At 38.6% G+C, this 20,122-nt stretch overlaps 1 protein-coding gene across 1 annotated transcript; it reads left to right on the forward strand.

Moving 5' to 3' along the window:
* The first annotated feature begins 1,113 nt into the window (after positions 1–1,113).
* Positions 1,114–17,234, forward strand: atp6v0a2b (ATPase H+ transporting V0 subunit a2b). The gene is made up of 20 exons (XM_061729148.1): positions 1,114–1,641; positions 2,815–2,893; positions 3,322–3,419; positions 3,492–3,629; positions 3,756–3,853; positions 5,650–5,776; positions 6,594–6,676; positions 6,792–6,885; positions 7,513–7,725; positions 7,967–8,117; positions 8,707–8,846; positions 9,265–9,422; positions 9,570–9,660; positions 11,306–11,424; positions 11,526–11,736; positions 11,832–11,951; positions 12,205–12,321; positions 12,473–12,590; positions 14,350–14,521; positions 14,634–17,234. The coding sequence occupies exons 1-20, from the start codon at positions 1,525–1,527 to the stop codon at positions 14,734–14,736; spliced, it is 2,547 nt and encodes an 848-aa protein (XP_061585132.1). The 5' UTR covers positions 1,114–1,524; the 3' UTR covers positions 14,737–17,234.
* Positions 17,235–20,122: the final 2,888 nt, after the last annotated feature.

The following is a 20,122-nucleotide window of genomic DNA, read 5'->3' on the forward strand; positions in this document are numbered from 1 at the left end:
TAACATGAATTCTACATTAAAAATGTTTGAAAATACCTATGTAAGACTGTGATTTATGAACCTTTACACAACATGAATTTGTCATATGAATGATTCAGTAGATCTATGCATTTTCACCTCACACTGGGAATTTGTCATTTAATCTAACCTGATGTTTAAATTCGTGAAATGATCCAATATTTGAATTTAAAATATCTGTGGGATTGGAAAAACCTGACAGACTTGTAATGCAAAACTTTTCCTTTTTTTCTCCTTTACTACACTGGCTCATTGATCATGTTAACTCCCCTGCTAAGTGAATATGTCAGATTTGTCTTGTGACTGCAGTGCAGTGTATGTCCTATTGGTTGAGAGTCATTGGACTTAATGAATTAATGAAGTTAGACCTGAGCCCCCCCTCAGTCAACTACTAGAGAAAAATGTTTCCACATTTATTCATCAACTAAAATCAGTGATGTTGTGAACTAATCCACATGCTACTGGTAAGGTAATAGTTTACATTAGTGTATTTCATCAAAATATGCGAGTACTTCTTCCTTCACTGTCGATGACCTTATCATACCTGTTGTAAACCTGTCTTAAATTTTAAGTTAAAATGTAAGGGATACTGGACCTCGGTTAGGCTGATGGGACAGCGGGTGGCGGATTTTCCTTATTTTTAAATCCAAAACATCAGAATCAGGTTTATTTGGCAAATTCAGGTCAAACAAGAGAGGGAATTTGACTCCGGTTGTTTCGCTCACTGTACAGTATGACTGTACACTGTACAAAATGACAGCTCTTATTAACATATATACAATTTTAAAAAAAGTCACTTGATTTGTATGCACCTTATTCTGTGGATGATCCAACATTTATTTATAATGCACCAAGACAGGGACTAGAAAGTATAGGCCTACTCCAGAATCCCATTATTTACAACACTGAACATTTCTCCACGTCCTTCAACGCTTCGCACCCCAGAGATATTAAACCGGATAAATAAAAGTGGCTTGTCCGCCAGCGTGCAGGAGCCTGTAGACAGCGTTGAGGGCTTAGAGAAAGGCGGACTGCGCATGCTCCAGAGGTGGTCAGTGATTGGTCCGCAGCTCCGCTGGAAGTTGAAGCGTTCAGTGATGCGGAGTGAAGTGACGTGGAGAGTTCCCAAAAGCCCAGCGCACTCTAAAACTTTACTAACTATTAAAATAACTCGTTGAAACACTGAAAGATAAGTAATGCGGGTGGCCACGATACTGTTTTCTTCGCGTCTTCATATTCAGCTTTGAAAAAACTTCATTGTCATGCAGGAGCCAGGAACGACACTTCCCCGGCTAACCTAGCTAGCTACCAGGAACAACCTCTGGTGTGACTTTTATCTATGTAAAGTTGGCGTCATCCAAGTCACACATCGGGTTCTCACTCCAACCAAACCATGATGGGATAAGGACGGATTTGACTGACGACCGGTGACATATAATTTCCAGAAACGTCCGGAGATAGTTTGCTGGTATTTCCCGTGTGTGGAAGTGTCGCAGCGCTGTCACCATGGGCTCTCTGCTCCGGGGAGAGGAGATGTGTCTGGCTCAGCTGTTCCTCCAGTCCGGCTCATCCTACGACTGTATCAGTGAACTGGGAGAGCTGGGCATGGTGGAGTTCAGAGACGTAAGTCCTGTCCAGTTGGATCAAAAGTATTCACATTCATTACTCAGGTAGAAGTATAGATACTAGAGTTTAAAAATACTCCTGTAGAAGTTGAAGTATCAACTCAAGTTTTTTACTCAAGTAAAAGTATAAAAGTACTGGTTTCAAAACTACTTAAAGTATAAAAGTAAAAGTAATGTAAGGGGGAAAAAAGCCATTAAGGACAAAAGTCATTGAAAATGAATGCATCTTAGTATAATGCAAATATATTAAAGAACCATATATGTGTACTATTGAGCATTAACATGTGTTTCAGAGAGCAGGAGATATGATGACTAGTTGCCTATAAGTATTTAATGGTGCAAAAAGTCAAACTTCAGAGGCATGTTATCATTTATCCTAACCTTTATTGGAATGTACATCCAAGTTTAGTTGCAGGAATCTGAGGGAACGGATGTAAGAACAAAACTGGACAAGAACATCTGAAACAACCACAACCAAATTCACTCTATCCGGATGGAGCAATTTAACTGGATAGTTTTTTTTAAAGGCCGAAATGAAATAGAGTAACAAGGCTGTTTTTAAAATGTAAGGAGTAAAAAGTACAGATAATTGCGTGAAAATGTAAGGAGTAAAAGTAAAATGTGAAGTATAGATAACCAAAATTTCTACTTAAGTAAGGTAATGAAGTATTTGTACTTTGTTACTTGACACGTCTGTTCTTAACGCGGTAAAAGTTGTTGCCATCCCATACAGTTGAAACTTTACCTTTCATCCTTTTTTTTTTAAAGTCTTTCAGTCTTCATCAACTGAAATTGTTTAAAATCTGTAATAAACAGCACCACCAATTCAATCATGCGATACCATCTAACCATTTGTTTTGTAATTGAACAAATTATTGTTTGGATGCAGTAAAAGTAATGATATAATCTTTAAAACGTGTTCTGCTTTCAACTTGAAACATAACTGAGGTCGAAGTTGCAGCAGACCTGAGACAAAAATATAATTATTACATAAGCACTACAGAAAACAGAAGTCTAATGTATTTCATAGATCAGTGCTCTTGTAACTTAGTAATATGTATATACCACTTCTGGGCATTATAATGCTGAACTTAAAGATTGCAAAGTAAAGATTTGGTTTTTCCACATTGTCTTAATAACAGAAATGTCATTGATTCTCTTTCAATTTCAGCTCAATCCTAGTGTCAATGCATTTCAACGAAAACACGTCAATGAGATCAAAAAATGTGAAACGATGGAGAGGATACTCGGTAAGAATAAATTGTGTTTCTTGTGTTACGTTTATACTCTTGTGTTGTTTGCCCACAGAGTTCAATAGTTGTCAAGCTGTGGGCAAGACAAATAATTACTTCCCCTCAACAGAATTAAGATAAAACCATAAGTTTGTAGAAGTAAAAGCAAGAATGCATGAAGCCACAAAGAGTTTTCTCATTTATGAATTGAGCCCAAGTGACCCAATAGTCATGAGAAATGTCAGCTGGTTGTAGGTTTCCTTGAATGAACTACAGGCCTTGGTTAGTTTAACCATGGAATATTTGATTAGCAATAGAGTACAGCACTTGGTTTCAATTTTATTGTTTATCTAAAGTGCGTTTTTTTTCTTCTTTGTCTGGAAATTTGGATACGTTGAAAAAGTGTCTCTTATTTCTTCGAAAACATAATTGTTTGCCTTTAACAGGATACCTTCTTAGAGAAATCAAGAAAGCAGACATTTCACTGCCAGAAAGAGATGTGAACCCTGCAGCTCCATCACCCAAGAATGTAATGGCTATAATGGTAAGTTATTTGCATTTCTTTTTCATTGTTGTCTAATACTCGTTCAACATTCACATACGCATTGCTTAACAGGAGCAGCTCCAGAGACTTGAGGTGGAATTGGGTGAAGTCACCAGGAATAAGGAGAAACTTCAAAAGAATCTGCTTGAGCTGACAGAGTACATACACATGCTGCGTATCACCCGCAACTTTGTACAGAGACCTTCTGAGGTGTGTATTTCAGCTGAACTGCGTTTACTCACATTTTAATATGATTTCCACTCTATAGAATGTGGATTCTGGACACTAATTTGATTATGAGTCTCATCAATTCCCTGCTATTTTCTTTGCTTTTAGAGAGAGCCGCTACAAGTACAGTATGAGGAGTTTCCTTTTCTAGAAAAAGACACACTGATGGACTACAGCAGCATGCAGAGGCTAGGAGCCAAACTGGGGTGAGCTATGCACCTCTGCTGGCCTTAACAGTGTTATGTTTAATTTGGTTTGCAAGGAGTTTGATTGTAGTACTTTGATAAGGCAAGATTACTTGGAAAAACAGTATGGTTTTATAGACTTACTGCTACACATTTCTAGACAGTTTCATTTAAGGTATGATCCCAGCATTTCTTTTTTTAAATTTCTTTTTTTCTTTTGGTCTGTTTAACAATGCTTTTAGCAGAATTAGTTTGCAGTATACATACAAATTGACAGAGGTTTGTCTGCTTGTACAAATACACTTTGTACTTTTCAAAAACTGTTGTGGATGACAGAGATAACTGAATGTTTTGTTGATCATAAAATGACGGTTTGAAATCTTGATTGTTTATGACGATCATCTTCAGCACCTTTGCACCACAGAGGAAAAGGGTCAATAAACTATAGGCGTTTTTAGATTAGACCCTGTTATTTCTCTGAATGATGAATGCATGTTTAATGCACGTTGAGAGATGCACCGATCAGGATTTTGAGGGCCGATTACCAAAAGCAGTATCTGCCGATCCCGATATTGCCCATCACAGCGTGAAATCCATAAATTTGTCAATATTCGTCCCATGTACACGACACTGTCATCGTATTATTAGGTATAAAAAATAGGAGATGAGAAAGTATCATGAATTGACTGTTTTATTGCAAGCTGAGGCAATGTGCAATATTTCCCACTCTAGAGACTCTTAGAGACGACTTGCAAAAAATGCCTTACCAGCTTAAGCTTTCTTGTGGCAATAATTACGTGTACAACACAACATGTGCAGTGCACCAACACAGACAACAGTAGACATTTCACTCTCTTAGAGTTCATACAAGTTGTAAACTATAAACCTTAGTTTTCCTGTGGAAAAAGGAATTAAATCTAATTAAAAAATGAATTATGAAAGCTTTGCGAAAGCTTTAGCGATAGCATCCACCACGTGTGATCCAGGAAACTCTTCACACCAGAACTCCAAATGTCACTTGTGAAGCCGACTGACACGACTGTTGTCCTGCATAAGGCTGTAGATGTGACTGTTTATAGTATAACGTTTAAACCCGATGTATACTAAAACAAAAAGCAGCTGATGATCAAAACATATGAATCCATTATCTTACGATGTAGTTCTTTATTTTTCTTGTCGTTTTTGCTGTGATTTATATGTTACAGCTGAGTTAGCGGCGTTGCTGCACACTCCTTTTCTTTCTCTGCCTTAGCAGCAGCCAACTTTGAAAACTCAATATACTCCTTCGTGTGAGAAATGAGAAATGTCTTATTAGCTTCATTGTTTTGAAATTCTTTTGTAACATTCCTCCTCGGGGTATTTCCTTTGCACACACCTTGCAAACTGCATATTTCTTGTCCTTTTTGGACATTGTAAAACTCCCATACCGGCGACGCCATTTCCAGTGTAGATGCTCTGTAAAGACTGCCGCGGCCCCTTAGGACACCTGGGTCTGAGGTGTGGGAATGCACGCGCGGGCGGCGGTTTGTTGTTGTAAACGTCATTGGATCGGCCTGCTTTGAACTATTATTTTGAGAACTCCGATCAAAACCGATAGGGGCATTATCGGCCGCTGATCGATCGATGCATCTCTACCTGATGCATAATCTTTTCATCCGTTAAAATGTTTTTAACACAAATATGAACATCTTATGTATTTTTCTCTTTCAAACTTATTTTTTTTAAAATTATTATGCAGTGGATATTTTGAAGTTTGGGTCATCTGTTGTGTTCCCACGTGTTGGTTGGTTGTGAACATTCCCTGCACTCTATTGCAGTTTTATTTCTGGGCTCATTCAGAGGGCAAAGCTCGAGGCTTTTGAGCGGATGCTTTGGAGAGTATGTAAAGGCTACACCATCCTCAGCTCCGCTGAGGTTGAGGAATACCTGGAAGATCCTGACACAGTAAGTAACTCACAACTCACTTTGTGCTGAAATTAAATTGCTGTTAATTTCTTGTTATGTATTTTTATGTATTATTCAATACATTATCTAAAAAAAAAAAAATTTATTAGTTGTATATTTTTCTGACTCTTTTGCCACAAGAAATATAAGAGGAGGGGAGGTAATTACACCTTTGATTCACAATCTCTACAAACCCTGAAATCAGGTGGCAGACTATTGCACAGCAGTTATGGTTTAAAAAAAAATGAAAATCCTGCATCAATGAGCAAATGTCACTCTGGTATTTGCTAAATTCAGGAGCAATATAAAAAATGACAGAAGTTGGTCCGTTGTGAAAGACTTTTGTCTGAATGCCCGTGCACAAAATGATCTCTGGGATCTAGTCCATTCAGACAAAACTAATCAGATTATCCATTTCCTCTGCTCGACCAGGGGGCAGGCATCTAAGACTGCAATAGATCACTAATGAGTGTGGTATGTGCTATCGCTGCTGGAGTATCAGGCAAATTTACAAGCATTTATTATATACTGGTGATCGGTCCCAATACAGCGATGGTTAGGCTTTTGGCTATGTTGAGCCAGCCCTTTTCTGCGGCCGGGTCTTGTATGTTCATGTTGATTAAGATTTAGATTCTAAGCGGATTGGTTTTACAAAAAAAATTAAGTTCTTTTTTTTTTTTTTTTTCAATTTTTTTATTAATTGACAGTTAATGCATTTAAATGAAAAGATAACTTGAACGCCTATTTAAGAACCAAGGGAAATGTTCTCTCTTGAATCTCTGATTAATAACACTTCTAACTGTTTTTATATCTGCAGGGGGAGCCTACCAAAAGTGTGGTGTTCCTGATCTCTTACTGGGGAGACCAAATTGGCCAGAAAGTGAAGAAGATCTGTGATTGGTAATTATTTCACTTATATCACTACAAGTTAACATAATGTCTATATCAATATTTTTTTTCTCCTCCTTGCTCACTAGTATTGAATTGTAACTAATATAGTCTTTCCTTTTTGTAGCTACCACTGTCACTTGTATCCGTATCCTAGTAACAATGAGGAGAGGAATGATGTTGTTGAAGGACTAAGAACTCGCATTCAGGATCTGCACACAGTATGTCTTTTCTTTCTTATTTTAAGTATTTAATTATACATGTATTAAGCTAGTGGCAGAAAAGATATTACATATCTGTTGAATAATAAAGAAGCAACATCATTTTAAACTTGAACTTCTGGTTTGTTGCCTGCTGAAAATCTTCAGTGAAAATCATCAGTGAAACTCATTCACCAACATAGAGTAGTGTAATTATTCCTGTTTAAAAAGACCAAAACAAACTTGTATGGTTTAAGACCAAAATGAAATGGCTTATGTATTTTTGAAAGGATTACCCCAGATGTTATTATAGCAGCTTAAAGTTGGGTTTCTCACTGGAACATTGCTTAGTGAATCATTTAGTAGCTAAGAACTGCTGTGACAGAGAATTTGGCTCACTCATTGTAGCACATGATTAACATGAGGCCTCAGCTGAATGAACTGAGCTCTTTTCTTTTTTTTATGCATACAAATTCTTTATCCTCTCAGCTTTCTTTAATTGTTTTGTCTCTTGTCTGTTTTTTATATGTCTCTCTCTTGTTCATGCACACACATATTTACAAGTCTTTTTTTTTTTTTTTTTTGACGATGCTGTGTAAAAAGATAACTATTTCTTGAAAGCCTTGACTAATTTGTGGATTTGTCCAGGTACTTCATCGGACAGAGGACTACCTGAAACAGGTCCTGATCAAGGCTTCAGAATCTGTCTACACCTGGGTCGTCCAAGTCAAGAAAATGAAGGCCATCTACTATATTCTGAACCTGTGCAGTTTTGATGTGACCAATAAGTGCCTGATTGCAGAGGTGTGGTGCCCTGTCATGGACATTCCCACTCTGAGGAGAGCCCTGGAAGATGGATCGGTGAGGAAACAAAGGAATGCCATTTTCTGAGAATAGTCCTACACGGGTTCACTTATCAGATTGTCATGAATACTATGAGTTAATCATAAAGCACAGTGTGTTTCTTGTTTAAATCATTTTGCTTTGCATGTTTTATTTATTCTTTGGCGAACCGATCAATTATTAGATTACACTTAGAAATAACAAGCTTATTGTAACAATCTTATACCCTAATTTGTAACATGTCATATGAATATTTCAGAGAAAGAGTGGAGCAACAGTTCCTTCCTTTGTCAATCGTATCCCGACTACAGATACTCCCCCCACCCTAATAAAGACCAACAAATTTACCTCTGGCTTCCAAAACATTGTGGATGCCTATGGAGTGGGCACTTACAGGGAGGTAAACCCTGGTGAGTAAGACTGGCTGTTGTTGCTCTTCGTTTGTTTTTTTTTTTATCATTGCTTGACAAACCAAAAAGTAGCCAGCAAACAAAAGTTGAAGCTTTTCTAAAATCTTTATCCACTGACAACACAGAGTCTTGTAGTCAAGTCAACTTCAAGCCAGAGTCAGTTTTGAGTCTGCAGTGTTCGATTTTAAGTCAAGTCCAGCTCATTATAGAAAAATCTGACTCGAGTCCAAGGCAAGTTCTGTCCAAATGATACATTTTTAAATGCATGCTGTCTCTTGCTTAACACTTTTTTTTTTAAGCACGCATGTTCCTGTTGCCTTGAATAGCAATTATTTGTCCAAAGTGACATACCGGTACACTGAAACCAAAAATGTTTACATGAACTTGCAAATGAATAGTTTAACTGACAGGCCACTTGCTCTTTGTCTAAACAGTTTTCTTTCCTCATCTTGATTATTACTGATTAAAAAATATTTGTGTCGGCTGTTTCAGAATATAAAAATAATATCACATTTTACAAATAAGAAACCCTAATTTTCATTATCTACTTTCTTGTACCCATTTCTACTTTTCTCTGCTCCATTTTTAGCTCCATTCACAATCATAACTTTCCCGTTCTTGTTTGCTGTGATGTTTGGGGACCTGGGTCATGGAGCTATCATGGCTCTGTTTGCTGTGTGGATGGTGTTGTACGAGAACAATCACAAACTTAAAAACACCAGGAATGAGGTGAGGAATTATTTATTTATTTATTTATTTTCTTCTTTACTTGCACAGTGGATCAGCAGACGCACTGATAAAATATTAGCAAAGTTGTACCTATTCAATTCAATTCAATTTTATTTGTATAGCGTCTAATACAACAAAAGTTGTCTCTAGACGCTTTCCAGAGACCCAGAACATGACCCCCGAGCAATTATTACATAAACAACGGCAGGTAAAAACTCCCCTAGTGGGAGAAAAGCCTTAAGCCAAACAGTGGCAAGCATTAAAAGCAGATTCAGCTGCTATTAATCACTAGTGTCACTAGTGTCCAACGTGCTGCATTCAGTTCCATTGCAAAGCAGCGTGTGTGTGTGTGCGTGTGTGTGTTGCATCTTTAAGATGCACAGTCTTAAGGATAATTATGTTAAATGTATACTTCCAGATCTGGAACACATTCTTTGAAGGGCGTTATATCATTTTAATGATGGGCCTCTTCTCCGTCTACACTGGTCTGATATACAATGACTGTTTCTCAAAGTCACTTAATATCTTCGGTTCTGGGTGGAATGTGAAGGCCATGTTCAAAGCAGGAGTGTGGACGTGAGTATCTGACACCAAGAAGGGCTTTACTGTAACAAGGAAAAAAATTATAACAACCTATTATATCTGTTTACGAATATGTTTGTGGATTTCTGCCGTAATTACATGCATGTAACACTCACTCGTGGTTTTATTTGTGCTTTGAAGGAATGATCATATCCGTGGGAATAGTTATCTTACTCTGGACCCAAATGTGACAGGGGTTTTCGAAGGACCCTACCCTTTGGGAATTGACCCAGTGAGTAAAATATTTTTGCGACATTTATCATGGGTTAGACAACACTTCATACACATAATTTATCTCTGCCATTGTGTTGATTCGAAATTTAAATGTTCAGACATTCAGAAGCCAGTTATAATAGTTTTGAATTTTTTTATTTTTTTTTTTTATTTCATTTTTCAGTTAGCTTATTTCTGTTTAGTTTTAGTTAGTTTAAAAAGGTATCAGTAGTTTTTCGTTTAGTTTTAGTTTTGAAAAAAGTTTTAGTTTTTGAGGAGACTTATAGATATGGACAAAAAAAATCTAGGATGAAAGAATGCTATCAACAATGTCATAGAGTACAAAAATCCTTTTCTTTTTAGTAATTAAAGTTTGTAAAAAATTCCACAAACATAATAAAAAACAAGGCATGCCATGAAAATGTCAAAGTTCATTTTACCTGTATTTCTTTTTCATTTCAGTCAGTTTTGCATTGTTAATTTTGGTTTTTCAATTTTATAAAAAACCTTTTAGTTTTTATTATTATTTCAGTTAACAAGATTATTTTTTCACTTAGTTTCAGTTTTAGTCTTAGTTTTAGTTAACTATAGTAACTCTGCCAGAAATGCTTAGTTAAAAAACTAAAAACAGTAGAAGTGCACAAAAAATACATATGTGTACATATCCAAGCATATTTTGTCCTTATAGAATGGCTAAAAGCAAACTTGGTACTAAAAATCTGGCTATTAACATTAAAATGGATTTGCTGAACAATGAAGGATTACTTGTTTTGACATAATGACATGAATGCCATCTTTATGTTTCCTGATCAATTTGTTCTTATTTTGCTGTTGTTATTATGCAAGAAGTCTAAAAATAGCCAGAAATTTGTCAGACTATGTTGAAAATATAAAACACATGCTTCACGCCGGACTGCCTTCCTGCTCCACTGTTATTCCAACTGCAGCAAGTCGAGCTCGTCCCATCACCAAAACATTTTCCATGGTTGCTGTAGCTCTGATTGGTTGACCCTCACCCCTTTCCTGCCAGTGATTTCCTCATCACTCGTAACCTCATTGCTCTGCTCCTGTTTCAGATTTGAGAAGTGGTGATTATTGAGTTGTGATTGAAATGAAATACAGACTCAAGCCATGTAAATGACAGATTCAGCTCACATTGTAAATGTAATTTTACACATCAGTTAAGCTTTTTTTTTTGTTATTCAGAGCATCCTTTTTGTGATTACCAATTCAATGGATTAATTTATTTATTGTATTATGTATGAAGTTGTACGGTACTTGTGGAAGTTCTCCCTATATGTTCTAAAGGTTATTAAATCAAACCTTCCAACTCTCACATTTTCTGCAGTTGCCTTCACACTTAAAATTATAAGGTTCTAATCGTAATGACAGAGCCATTTACAGAGCATTCACTGTAGAGCCAGCTGCAGCAATCCGTCTCTATTAAAAGCAGGTTAATTGCTTGATTTGAGGCTGGGTTCCTCACAAAGGCATGCATTATAGGACAAGATGCATTTCTTGGGATTGAAATTATTAAATCAGTTTGGTAAAAATAACATAATTGCAACAAACAACTCAGCTATTCTTTGTGAGGTTAAGTTGACGTTATTGAAGTTAATAATTTACCACTCCAAAATATTTTTTTTTCCTAATTTCTCTGTAAGATATGGAACTTGGCAAACAACCGCCTTACATTCCTTAACTCCTATAAGATGAAGATGTCTGTGATCTTAGGCATCGTACACATGACCTTTGGGATAATCCTCAGCACTTACAATCACCTGTAAGTCCCAGTAATTTTGTTTTCTTACTTTATTTTTAACATTGAAAAGCTTTTGAGTAAATTGACTAATTGTCTGCTTACTTTTCCTCAATAAAAAACAGGCACTTCAGGAGGAAATACAACCTGTACTTGGTGTTTCTGCCTGAACTATTGTTCCTGTTGTGCCTATTTGGCTACCTGGTGTTCATGATCTTCTATAAGTGGCTGGTCTCCTCTGCTAAGAACTCCAAAGAAGCCCCAAGCATTCTCATCCACTTCATAAACATGTTTCTCATGCAGGATCAAGGATTGCAGCCCCTCTACCCAGGGCAGGTGAGAAAGACCTGTTTCCAATGTACAGTAATATTGTTTAGGATGTAGTAGTTGTTGAGATCATATAGTTCTAAACATAGTTTTTCTCTTACCAGACTGGCTTACAGGTATTTTTGTTGGTCATTGCTGTTCTTTCGGTACCTGTTTTACTCCTTGGGAAACCAGTTTACCTTTACTGGCTGCATAATGGAGGCCGCCGCTTAGGAATGTACAGGGTGAGGATTTTAAACATGTCCATAAATATGTTTAAGTTGTTGTCACCCCCCCTCCCCCCTTTTTTCTTTAAATCCCTATTTCTTCAATATATTTGTTATGAATAGACCAGGGTACATATTATTTGCCATTTTTAAATGATCTTCACCAGAGCTGCCCTGCTATCCTAACTAAGAAATCTTATTGGTTAACCATCACCTCTGATCATAAATATGTTAATGTGAGCACATCTCAAGTTTGTCTGTGCATTCTTAGGGGTATGAACGTGTGCGGCGAAACAGTGAAGAGGAATTGTACCTGCTGAGGCCTCATGATATGGAAGAAGGCAGCAATCATAATGATCTTTCTAGCAGTGGAGACCACCGCTCAGAGGTCAGTAGAAAACTGGATACCCATTAATATTGTTATTGGCAATAATTGTTCTACATTAGTTTATCTGTCTTTGTTTATTTTCATCTTTGAAAAGCTCCCAAAATTGAATTATGCAATTGAATTATGATATTTATTTTTGTTTCTGTTTTAGTTTGACTTTGCAGATGAGATCCTTCATCAAGGCATTCACACTATAGAGTATTGCCTGGGTTGCGTCTCAAACACGGCCTCCTACTTGAGGCTCTGGGCTCTTAGCCTGGCACATGCCCGTGAGTATTATGTTTGGCATTTTCAATTAAATTTTATTTGTATAGCGTCTATTACAACAGAAGTTGTTTCTAGGCGCTTTTTAGAGACCTCAACAGGACCCCCGAGCAATTATTACATAAACATAACATAAATAGGGGCAGGTAAAAAAACCTACGGCGTAGGTTACGCGGGGACGCGCGCCGTACTGTGCACGTCACCGCGTACCCTATGCCGTACTCTACGCCGTTGGCTCTGCGTCGATTTAACGCAGAACCATAAATCGCCGGCGGCTCTTCTCATCCCCGAAAACATCGGAGCAAATTTCTTAACAGGCGTTATTTGGATAAACTGAGCCCAGGTTGGAGATCTTAACGGTTACTTTTACGCCTGAAAAAATATTAAAACTTAATAAAGTGGCCTATTAACAGCGCTACAGCGGAAATTCAAACAGCTTTTAGCTCTCGGCTTCCTGATATGGTGTGACGTATGTGCAAACGTAACTACGCAGTCGCTTACGTACCCGAATGTGACCACGCACTGACGTAGCAAGTGGTGTCCCAATCCCTAGGGAAGATTACAAGGGCCCTACCTATTTTTAGGGTGAAGTGGTAGTGGGTGAGGGCTAGTGGTAGTGGGTGAGGGCTAGTGGTAGTGGGTGAGGGCTAGTGGTAGTGAGTGAGGGCTAGTGGTAGTGGGTGAGGGCTAGTGGTAGTGGGTGAGGGCTAGTGGTAGTGGGTGAGGGCTAGTGGTAGTGGGTGAGGGCTAGTGGTGGAAAGTAGGGTGAACATCGGGATTGGCCCTATGTCTCTCGGCTGGCCTGGGAACGTCTCGGACTCCCCTCGGAAGAGCTGGGAAGAGTCTAGGGTGAAGGAAGTCTGGGCATCTCTGTTGAGACTGCTGCCCCCGCGACCCGGTTCCGGATAAGTGGAAGAAAATGGATGGATGGACTTCCGACTGGCGTAGACGGGTGTCATTAGCGCCGACATGTATGATAACTTTACCAAAGGTCGGTACGCCGCTACTTTAGCTAGGCTGGCGGACGAGTCTACCGGACTATGGTCTAGTTGGCGGAACCGGACCTCTAACTGACTGAGCCTCGCCTCCATTCCTATGAATAAACTACACTTCAAACACTTACCGTCTTCGCTAAAGGAGGCAGAGGAGTAGCTAAACATTTCAATCACTGAGCAGCAAGGGGGAGAAACTGTGGGAGAAGAGGCTAACAGACAGAAAGTGTACCGGTGATTGGTGACAAAGTTACAGAAGAGTAAAATGTGCAAGTGTTGAATTAAAGACAGAAGTTTACCAGATATAGTATTATTTTATCCGAAAACATTCTAAGTTTAGACAAAAAAAAAGTCCGGAGGAATCAGAGCCTGCAACACTGTGCAACGGCAAGACTGTAAACAACAGGAATTGATGCAATACGTTACCCAATCAGGTTCATGTTCAGTCTCACCTTTTATTTTAGTTTAAACAGTTAGAATTAAAACATAATAATATATTACTAGGTTCCACTGCACTTTTGATTCCCCTTCTTTTGGTTTGATGTACTAAAGTTTGGGCATTGTGAGAATGTGGTAAAATACTATAATCTATAATTTCCCTTTAGAGATTATTAAATGTCATTGAAAGTAATGCATTGCTTTAATCATGAATTAAGAGATCATCTCTGACAAAACAAAAGAATAAATGCATTGTAGACAAAAACACAGATGCCCTACCCTTAATGTGCTGTACTTTTAATTATTTTCTTCACCCCACCTCCTGCTTTTCCAGAGCTTTCAGAGGTGCTGTGGGCCATGGTAATGAGAGTGGGACTCAAAATGGACACCATGCTTGGGGTTTTATTCCTGGTTCCGGTATTTGGTTTGTTTGCTGTTCTTACTGTGTCGATCCTTCTGGTCATGGAGGGTTTGTCTGCGTTCCTTCATGCTCTCCGGCTGCACTGGTAAGCACTTGCATGACTGTTGGGATCAATGTATTAGATATGTGTGTTTGTTTGGTTGTTGGTTGTTTTTTGTTATACTTAGATACTCATAATGACTGTTTTTGTTCCCTAGGGTGGAGTTCCAAAATAAATTCTACGGTGGGACTGGAATCAAGTTTTGCCCCTTCTCCTTCTCTCTCCTGCCTTCCAGCTTTGAGCATGATGGCTTACTGTGAAGGGACGATGCAGTCGTAGCGCCTGTCAGCTGGTAATGGGAGCCAAACGGTCCAGTGGGGCACTGTGCTTAGGACATATTCCCACAGGTTCACAATGTGATTTGAGTATTTCTTTTCTTTCTTTTTTTCTTTTTTTTTTACCATCTATGTGAAGAAATTGTAGGTTGGGTTTTAAGCGCTTTGAACGGATTACGGAGTGCCCTTCCACGTACAAGACATTTTCTTGATTTATGTCAAAAAGGGTATTTTGTTCCAATATCAGTATGTTTCACTGCAAAGCATTTTCAGGATGAAATGCTGTGGCACTGCAAAGGTTTTATGCAAAAGTTGATGTTGATGAAGAAAGACTACTTCCAAATGTAAACTTTGACCGTGGCTTTTCTTTTAAACCTTAGATAATTTCACTAACTAAATCTAAAGACTAATTACCAACTCTTTTTTTATGCATAAGAAAAAGAAAAAAATATTGCTTTTGTTGTGACTCCTCATTTTTCTTTGTTGAATTAATTTCAGCATAACTGTATTTACCGGTGCTGTGACTTAAAGCTTCTGCAAAGCTCCAGTCATGGTTTCATACACTGGGTAATGAAAGCTGCCCTGTGCTAAAACAGTTCCTTCGGTTTTGGTGGACAGCTTCACCGCTTTCTTTTGTTTTTGAGAAATAATTATTTTCTCACCAATAGATTAAAAACCCATGTTAGCTACACTTAACCTAATCAAATTTGTATAAGATGGAATAAATACCGAAAACACGTGTATTCACTGACTTCATTTTTGAGAGTTGCCAAAACTTAGTCCATTTAAATTCATTAAATTGTCCCTGGCTGGGCAGTGGAAAATGTTATAAATTCACTCTGTAATGGAGTGCAAACATCCCACCACCATGCTCTTATATCCAATAGCCCAGTCAATACACCTCTATTAACGGCACTGGAAGGCAGTCTTGACAGAGTTGGCATGGGCCTCGTCAGGACCAAAATTGCTGTCCCACCTCTTTGTGTCAAGTGCTGCCAGCATTTTGCACAATTTTTTTTCACATTTGCTGGACAGCCTGGACCTGCTCGTCCACACTTCACCTCAGGTCCAAAAGATGTGACTGTATTCTTTTTGATTTTTAAAAATCTTCAAGTATATCATCATGGGGGACAACAGTTGGAGTTGTATGTATGGAACCAAAACTATAACCCTCATGTCACAGGCCTCTCCGAAAGGGGGTTTTCTTGGCCGTTATGGAAGACATTTTTCCTGCTTTTCCAGGTCAGCTCCCTTTACTGAAAGAGATTTTCTGGCTTGTTCTGTCCAAGAGGAACTGTACTCCTTCCACTCTTCCAAGGGTGATTGTTCTTGAGAACTTTCTCTGGGCTGGACCTGGAAGTGCTACTTGAGGAAATACTAGAGGGCTGTGTTGAAAGGACTGCATTGGTTTTTGGGAAGCTGACATAACGGCACATTGCCCTGCGACTTGTATCATTCCTCGAACTCCACCGTTTCTGTCCTTTAAAGTACTGAGCTATGGCAAAGGATTTTTTTCTTTTTTGTTTTGTGTGTGTTGAATAGTCATTGGGTAGCTGTGTGATAAGATGTACTGTATATACTTATACAAAATTATTTTTTTAATTTATTATAAAATGATGTATCAGAAGTACACATTGATGATACTTGTTTGTGCTTTTAACATTTGTGAATTCACATTGTTGCCTTGGCACCTACCACTTGTGGTCCAGCCTAATATTCCACTTGTGTAAAAAATTAAATCCCCCCCTTTGGCACCTGAGTTCTGCTGCTTTAAGGCTCTTAATTTGAAAGATTCCATATTCAGCAGAGTGGTGGGTTGTATTAAATTGTAATGGACACAGATTGACTTGCTGTCATCAAAAGTTGCTCATTTTAAAATGTATTTACAGGATTGGAAATTAGATTTTTTTGTTTGTTTGCTCCACCAAAGGGAATCAGGCTTGAATGTTGTCCCTGTTGCATGGATTGTCTGCTCTTTTACACTGGTGACAGTTTTCTACAAGAAGTTATTGCTATACATTTTTTCAACTAGCAACTTCTCGCTCTTTTTGCACAAACTGAAGTGCAATGCAGCAAGCAAGACTAACTTGTTATACTGTAATTAATCACCTTTACATCCTCTCATTTAAGTAGCAAGTTGGTGTTAAGTGAGAAGTAAGTTTCTGCATCAGTGTTTAATGCAGCTCTGTTCCATAGGAACTAAGCACAGTTAATTATATAAGTGGAATTAAACATGTTGTGTAGAAACAATGCTTTTCCTTAAAGCAAACTTTATTTGATCATAATTGGTTATCTAAAACGCAATTCTTAAGTGATTGCTTGAATGGGTGGGGTCATATATTTTAATGCAGCCCTAATTTGGCCCTTACTTACTCTAGCAAGACATGCAGGTCTTTTTTTTTTTTCATGAACACTCCTTGTTGTAATTCGTTTTTAAGAAAAATGCTTGTTCTTAATTAATAAAAATGCATTTCTTTTTGTTTTTCCCCTATTAAGTCTGAATTACTGTACTCCAATACTGTAATAAGAAATGCATGCCCTAGTATCATTGTGGGTCAGGACGTTCCTAATTATGTTAATGATATGGAAGTAAAAGTCGTAAATTACTCACTTGCAGCGACATAAGATGAAGATAGTTTTCACATTATATCTCGAGCGACACAGATATTAAAGGGGTCTGTCCACACCCGCGGCCAGGAAACTCATACCTTACAGTCATTACTGAGGGCAACATACATTAATCAATGTCACTGTGCCCTGCGCAGCAGAACCGTTGCCATGGAAACGCACAGTCGTTAAACACAGATATGGCCTGTCTGAGGACTACATGCAAAACTATTACAGCATATGACTAAACAATCAGAGAGGCCTACTGAATGAGCTGATGTGAAGGTAGGGAACAGCACACTCACTCAAACGCAATTCTTATTTTATTATTATTTTCATGCATTTTTATTATATCATTGGTTACTGCTGTACCTGTTTGCTCTTCTTCCAGCAATATTCACATTAACATTCAGAATAAGCTGCCCGAGTTATTCAACATAAACGTGATCCAGAAAACGTTTGGCACGGACATCTCTCCAACCTCAGTCGTTCTGCTTCAAGAACTCCAGCGCTTCAACAAACTGGTGGTCCTCATGCAGCTGTCTTTAGCTAAGTTGCAAAGGGTAAGGCTGGGACGCATGACAAGAATATGTTGGGAAACACATTCAGATGTTTTTACCTTTGTTTCCCTTCAGTTGAGATTTGTTGAGATTCTCTTGTGTCTGTCAGGCCTTGGCTGGTGAGGTGGGTATGAGCAGTGAGTTGGATGATGTGGCTCGGGCCCTTTTCAATGGTCACTTTCCTGCTATTTGGAAGAAGCTGGCACCTGACACCCTGAAGTCCCTTGGCATCTGGATAAGCCATTTCATGAGGCGCTATGAACAATACAGATATTGGGTAAAGATGGTCACATGTAATAACACAGAACCTTATTGATTACGGTTAGCAAATGGGTAAAGAATACTGTATGCATTTCTGTTGCATCCGTCTATGCCCCAGGTGAACGAGGGGGAGCGAAAGGTTATGTGGCTGTCAGGACTACACATCCCAGAGTCTTAGCTGACGGCTATGGTCCAAGCTGCCTGCAGGAAAAATGTCTGGCCTCTGGATCGCTCCACACTCTATACACAAGTGACTGGGCACCGCAGTGAAGATGAAGTCAGTGACTTCCCCAGGCAGGGTAATGATATGACATTCACCTTGGTGGCATGTTTGGTGAATAGCCATGAACACTTGAATCATCCCCTGGGGACAATTTTTCTTTTTATTTAAATGTTTTATTTTGAATTCTTGCTGCCAACAGGCTGCTTTGTCTCTGGCCTGTATCTGGAGGGAGCGGACTGGGACATGGAGAACGCCTGCCTAAGAAGGAGCAAACCAAAGGCCTTGCTTGTTGAGCTGCCGATTCTTAAAATGATCCCCACAGAGGCACATCGCCCTAGATTACAGGTATGGACAGTGACTGCTACGCAACTCCATATCTTAATATTATTACATTTTGGCTATTTGTCTCTGACTGTTGTGTATTTTCTTGTCTTTTTTACTTCAGAATACCTTGAGGACACCGGTATACACCACTTCTTTGCAAAGGAATGCAATGGGTGTAGGGTTGGTATTTGAAGCAGATCTGTCTACTTCCATTCACATGCCCAGGTCGAAGCAGAAGCACTGGGGTGACCGAGCCTTTTCAGTTGCCGGCACCAGGCTCTGGAATAAGCTCCCCTGTGAGTTACGCACCATCTCTGACCTGGGCCTTTTTAAATCTAAATTGAAAACTTATTTATTCAGAGTGGCTTTTAATACCCAGTAGTGTGGCGGCACTTTTTTATACTTGATGTTTTATATGTTCATATGTTTTATTCTTGTTTTATTTTTTTGTGTGTTATGTAAAGCACTTTGGTTCACCTCTAGGTTGATGTAAGGTGCTATATAAATAAAGTACATTTACATTTTACATCTCTCACTGGGTTCTCCAGGGAGTGAGTCTGTACCTTAACGATGACTAAAAATTACTATCTGCTTTACTTAAATGGCCAGTAATGCCTGATATCTGATCCTTTAAAAGTTGTGTGGATGAAATACCTCACATGTTTAGTGCTTTCAATTTTTTTCAATTTTCTTGTGTTTTTTCACTAGATGGCAGCACAGAACACTACAGTGCTTCAGTCTGGTCTGAGCTTGCACCACTTGTACTTGATATTACAAGAGAAGTGCCTCCATACCATCATGGACCTGAACATTTCAGGCCTAAAGTATGAATTTACAATGTTGCATGCATGTCATGTAAAGACAGTATTGCTCACTCTTTGACAAAACAGCAGCTATAGAATATTACTACTGACGCTGAAAGGAGGCGGCATGTATTTGTCGTGCACTGAAGAGTGACACTCTAATCAAAGTTTTCCACTTCATTCCACTATCTTTTTAAGGTTTCCTTTGTCATATGGATAGAAGCATGTTTTTTATTCCAACATATAAAAAGCAGATCTGGTGCAGCTCTGAGTAATTGATGCTGCTGATGTCAGCATGGTGAACCAGGTGACGTTTCCTTTAAAATTAGACAGCCCCAGAGGATCTGGCAGCTGTTACAGCAGTGAAGTCACAATGAAGTCACACACAGAAAGGAAAACTGCAAGTTTTCATCCATTATCTGGACATCATACATGTTTGAGGCCCATTTCTGCATGTACCTCTAATCAGGATTGTGCTTCTTAGATGTGAACAGTAGAAAAGCAAACACCCATTCACATAAAACCGGTGTTTTCCTGGATCTCCCTCCTTAAAACCCCCCATCCTCCTAGGAGATCACTAGTTGTATGTCTTT

This window comes from Cololabis saira, chromosome 9 (genome assembly GCF_033807715.1).
Source record: "Cololabis saira isolate AMF1-May2022 chromosome 9, fColSai1.1, whole genome shotgun sequence".
Classification (NCBI taxonomy): domain Eukaryota; kingdom Metazoa; phylum Chordata; class Actinopteri; order Beloniformes; family Belonidae; genus Cololabis; species Cololabis saira.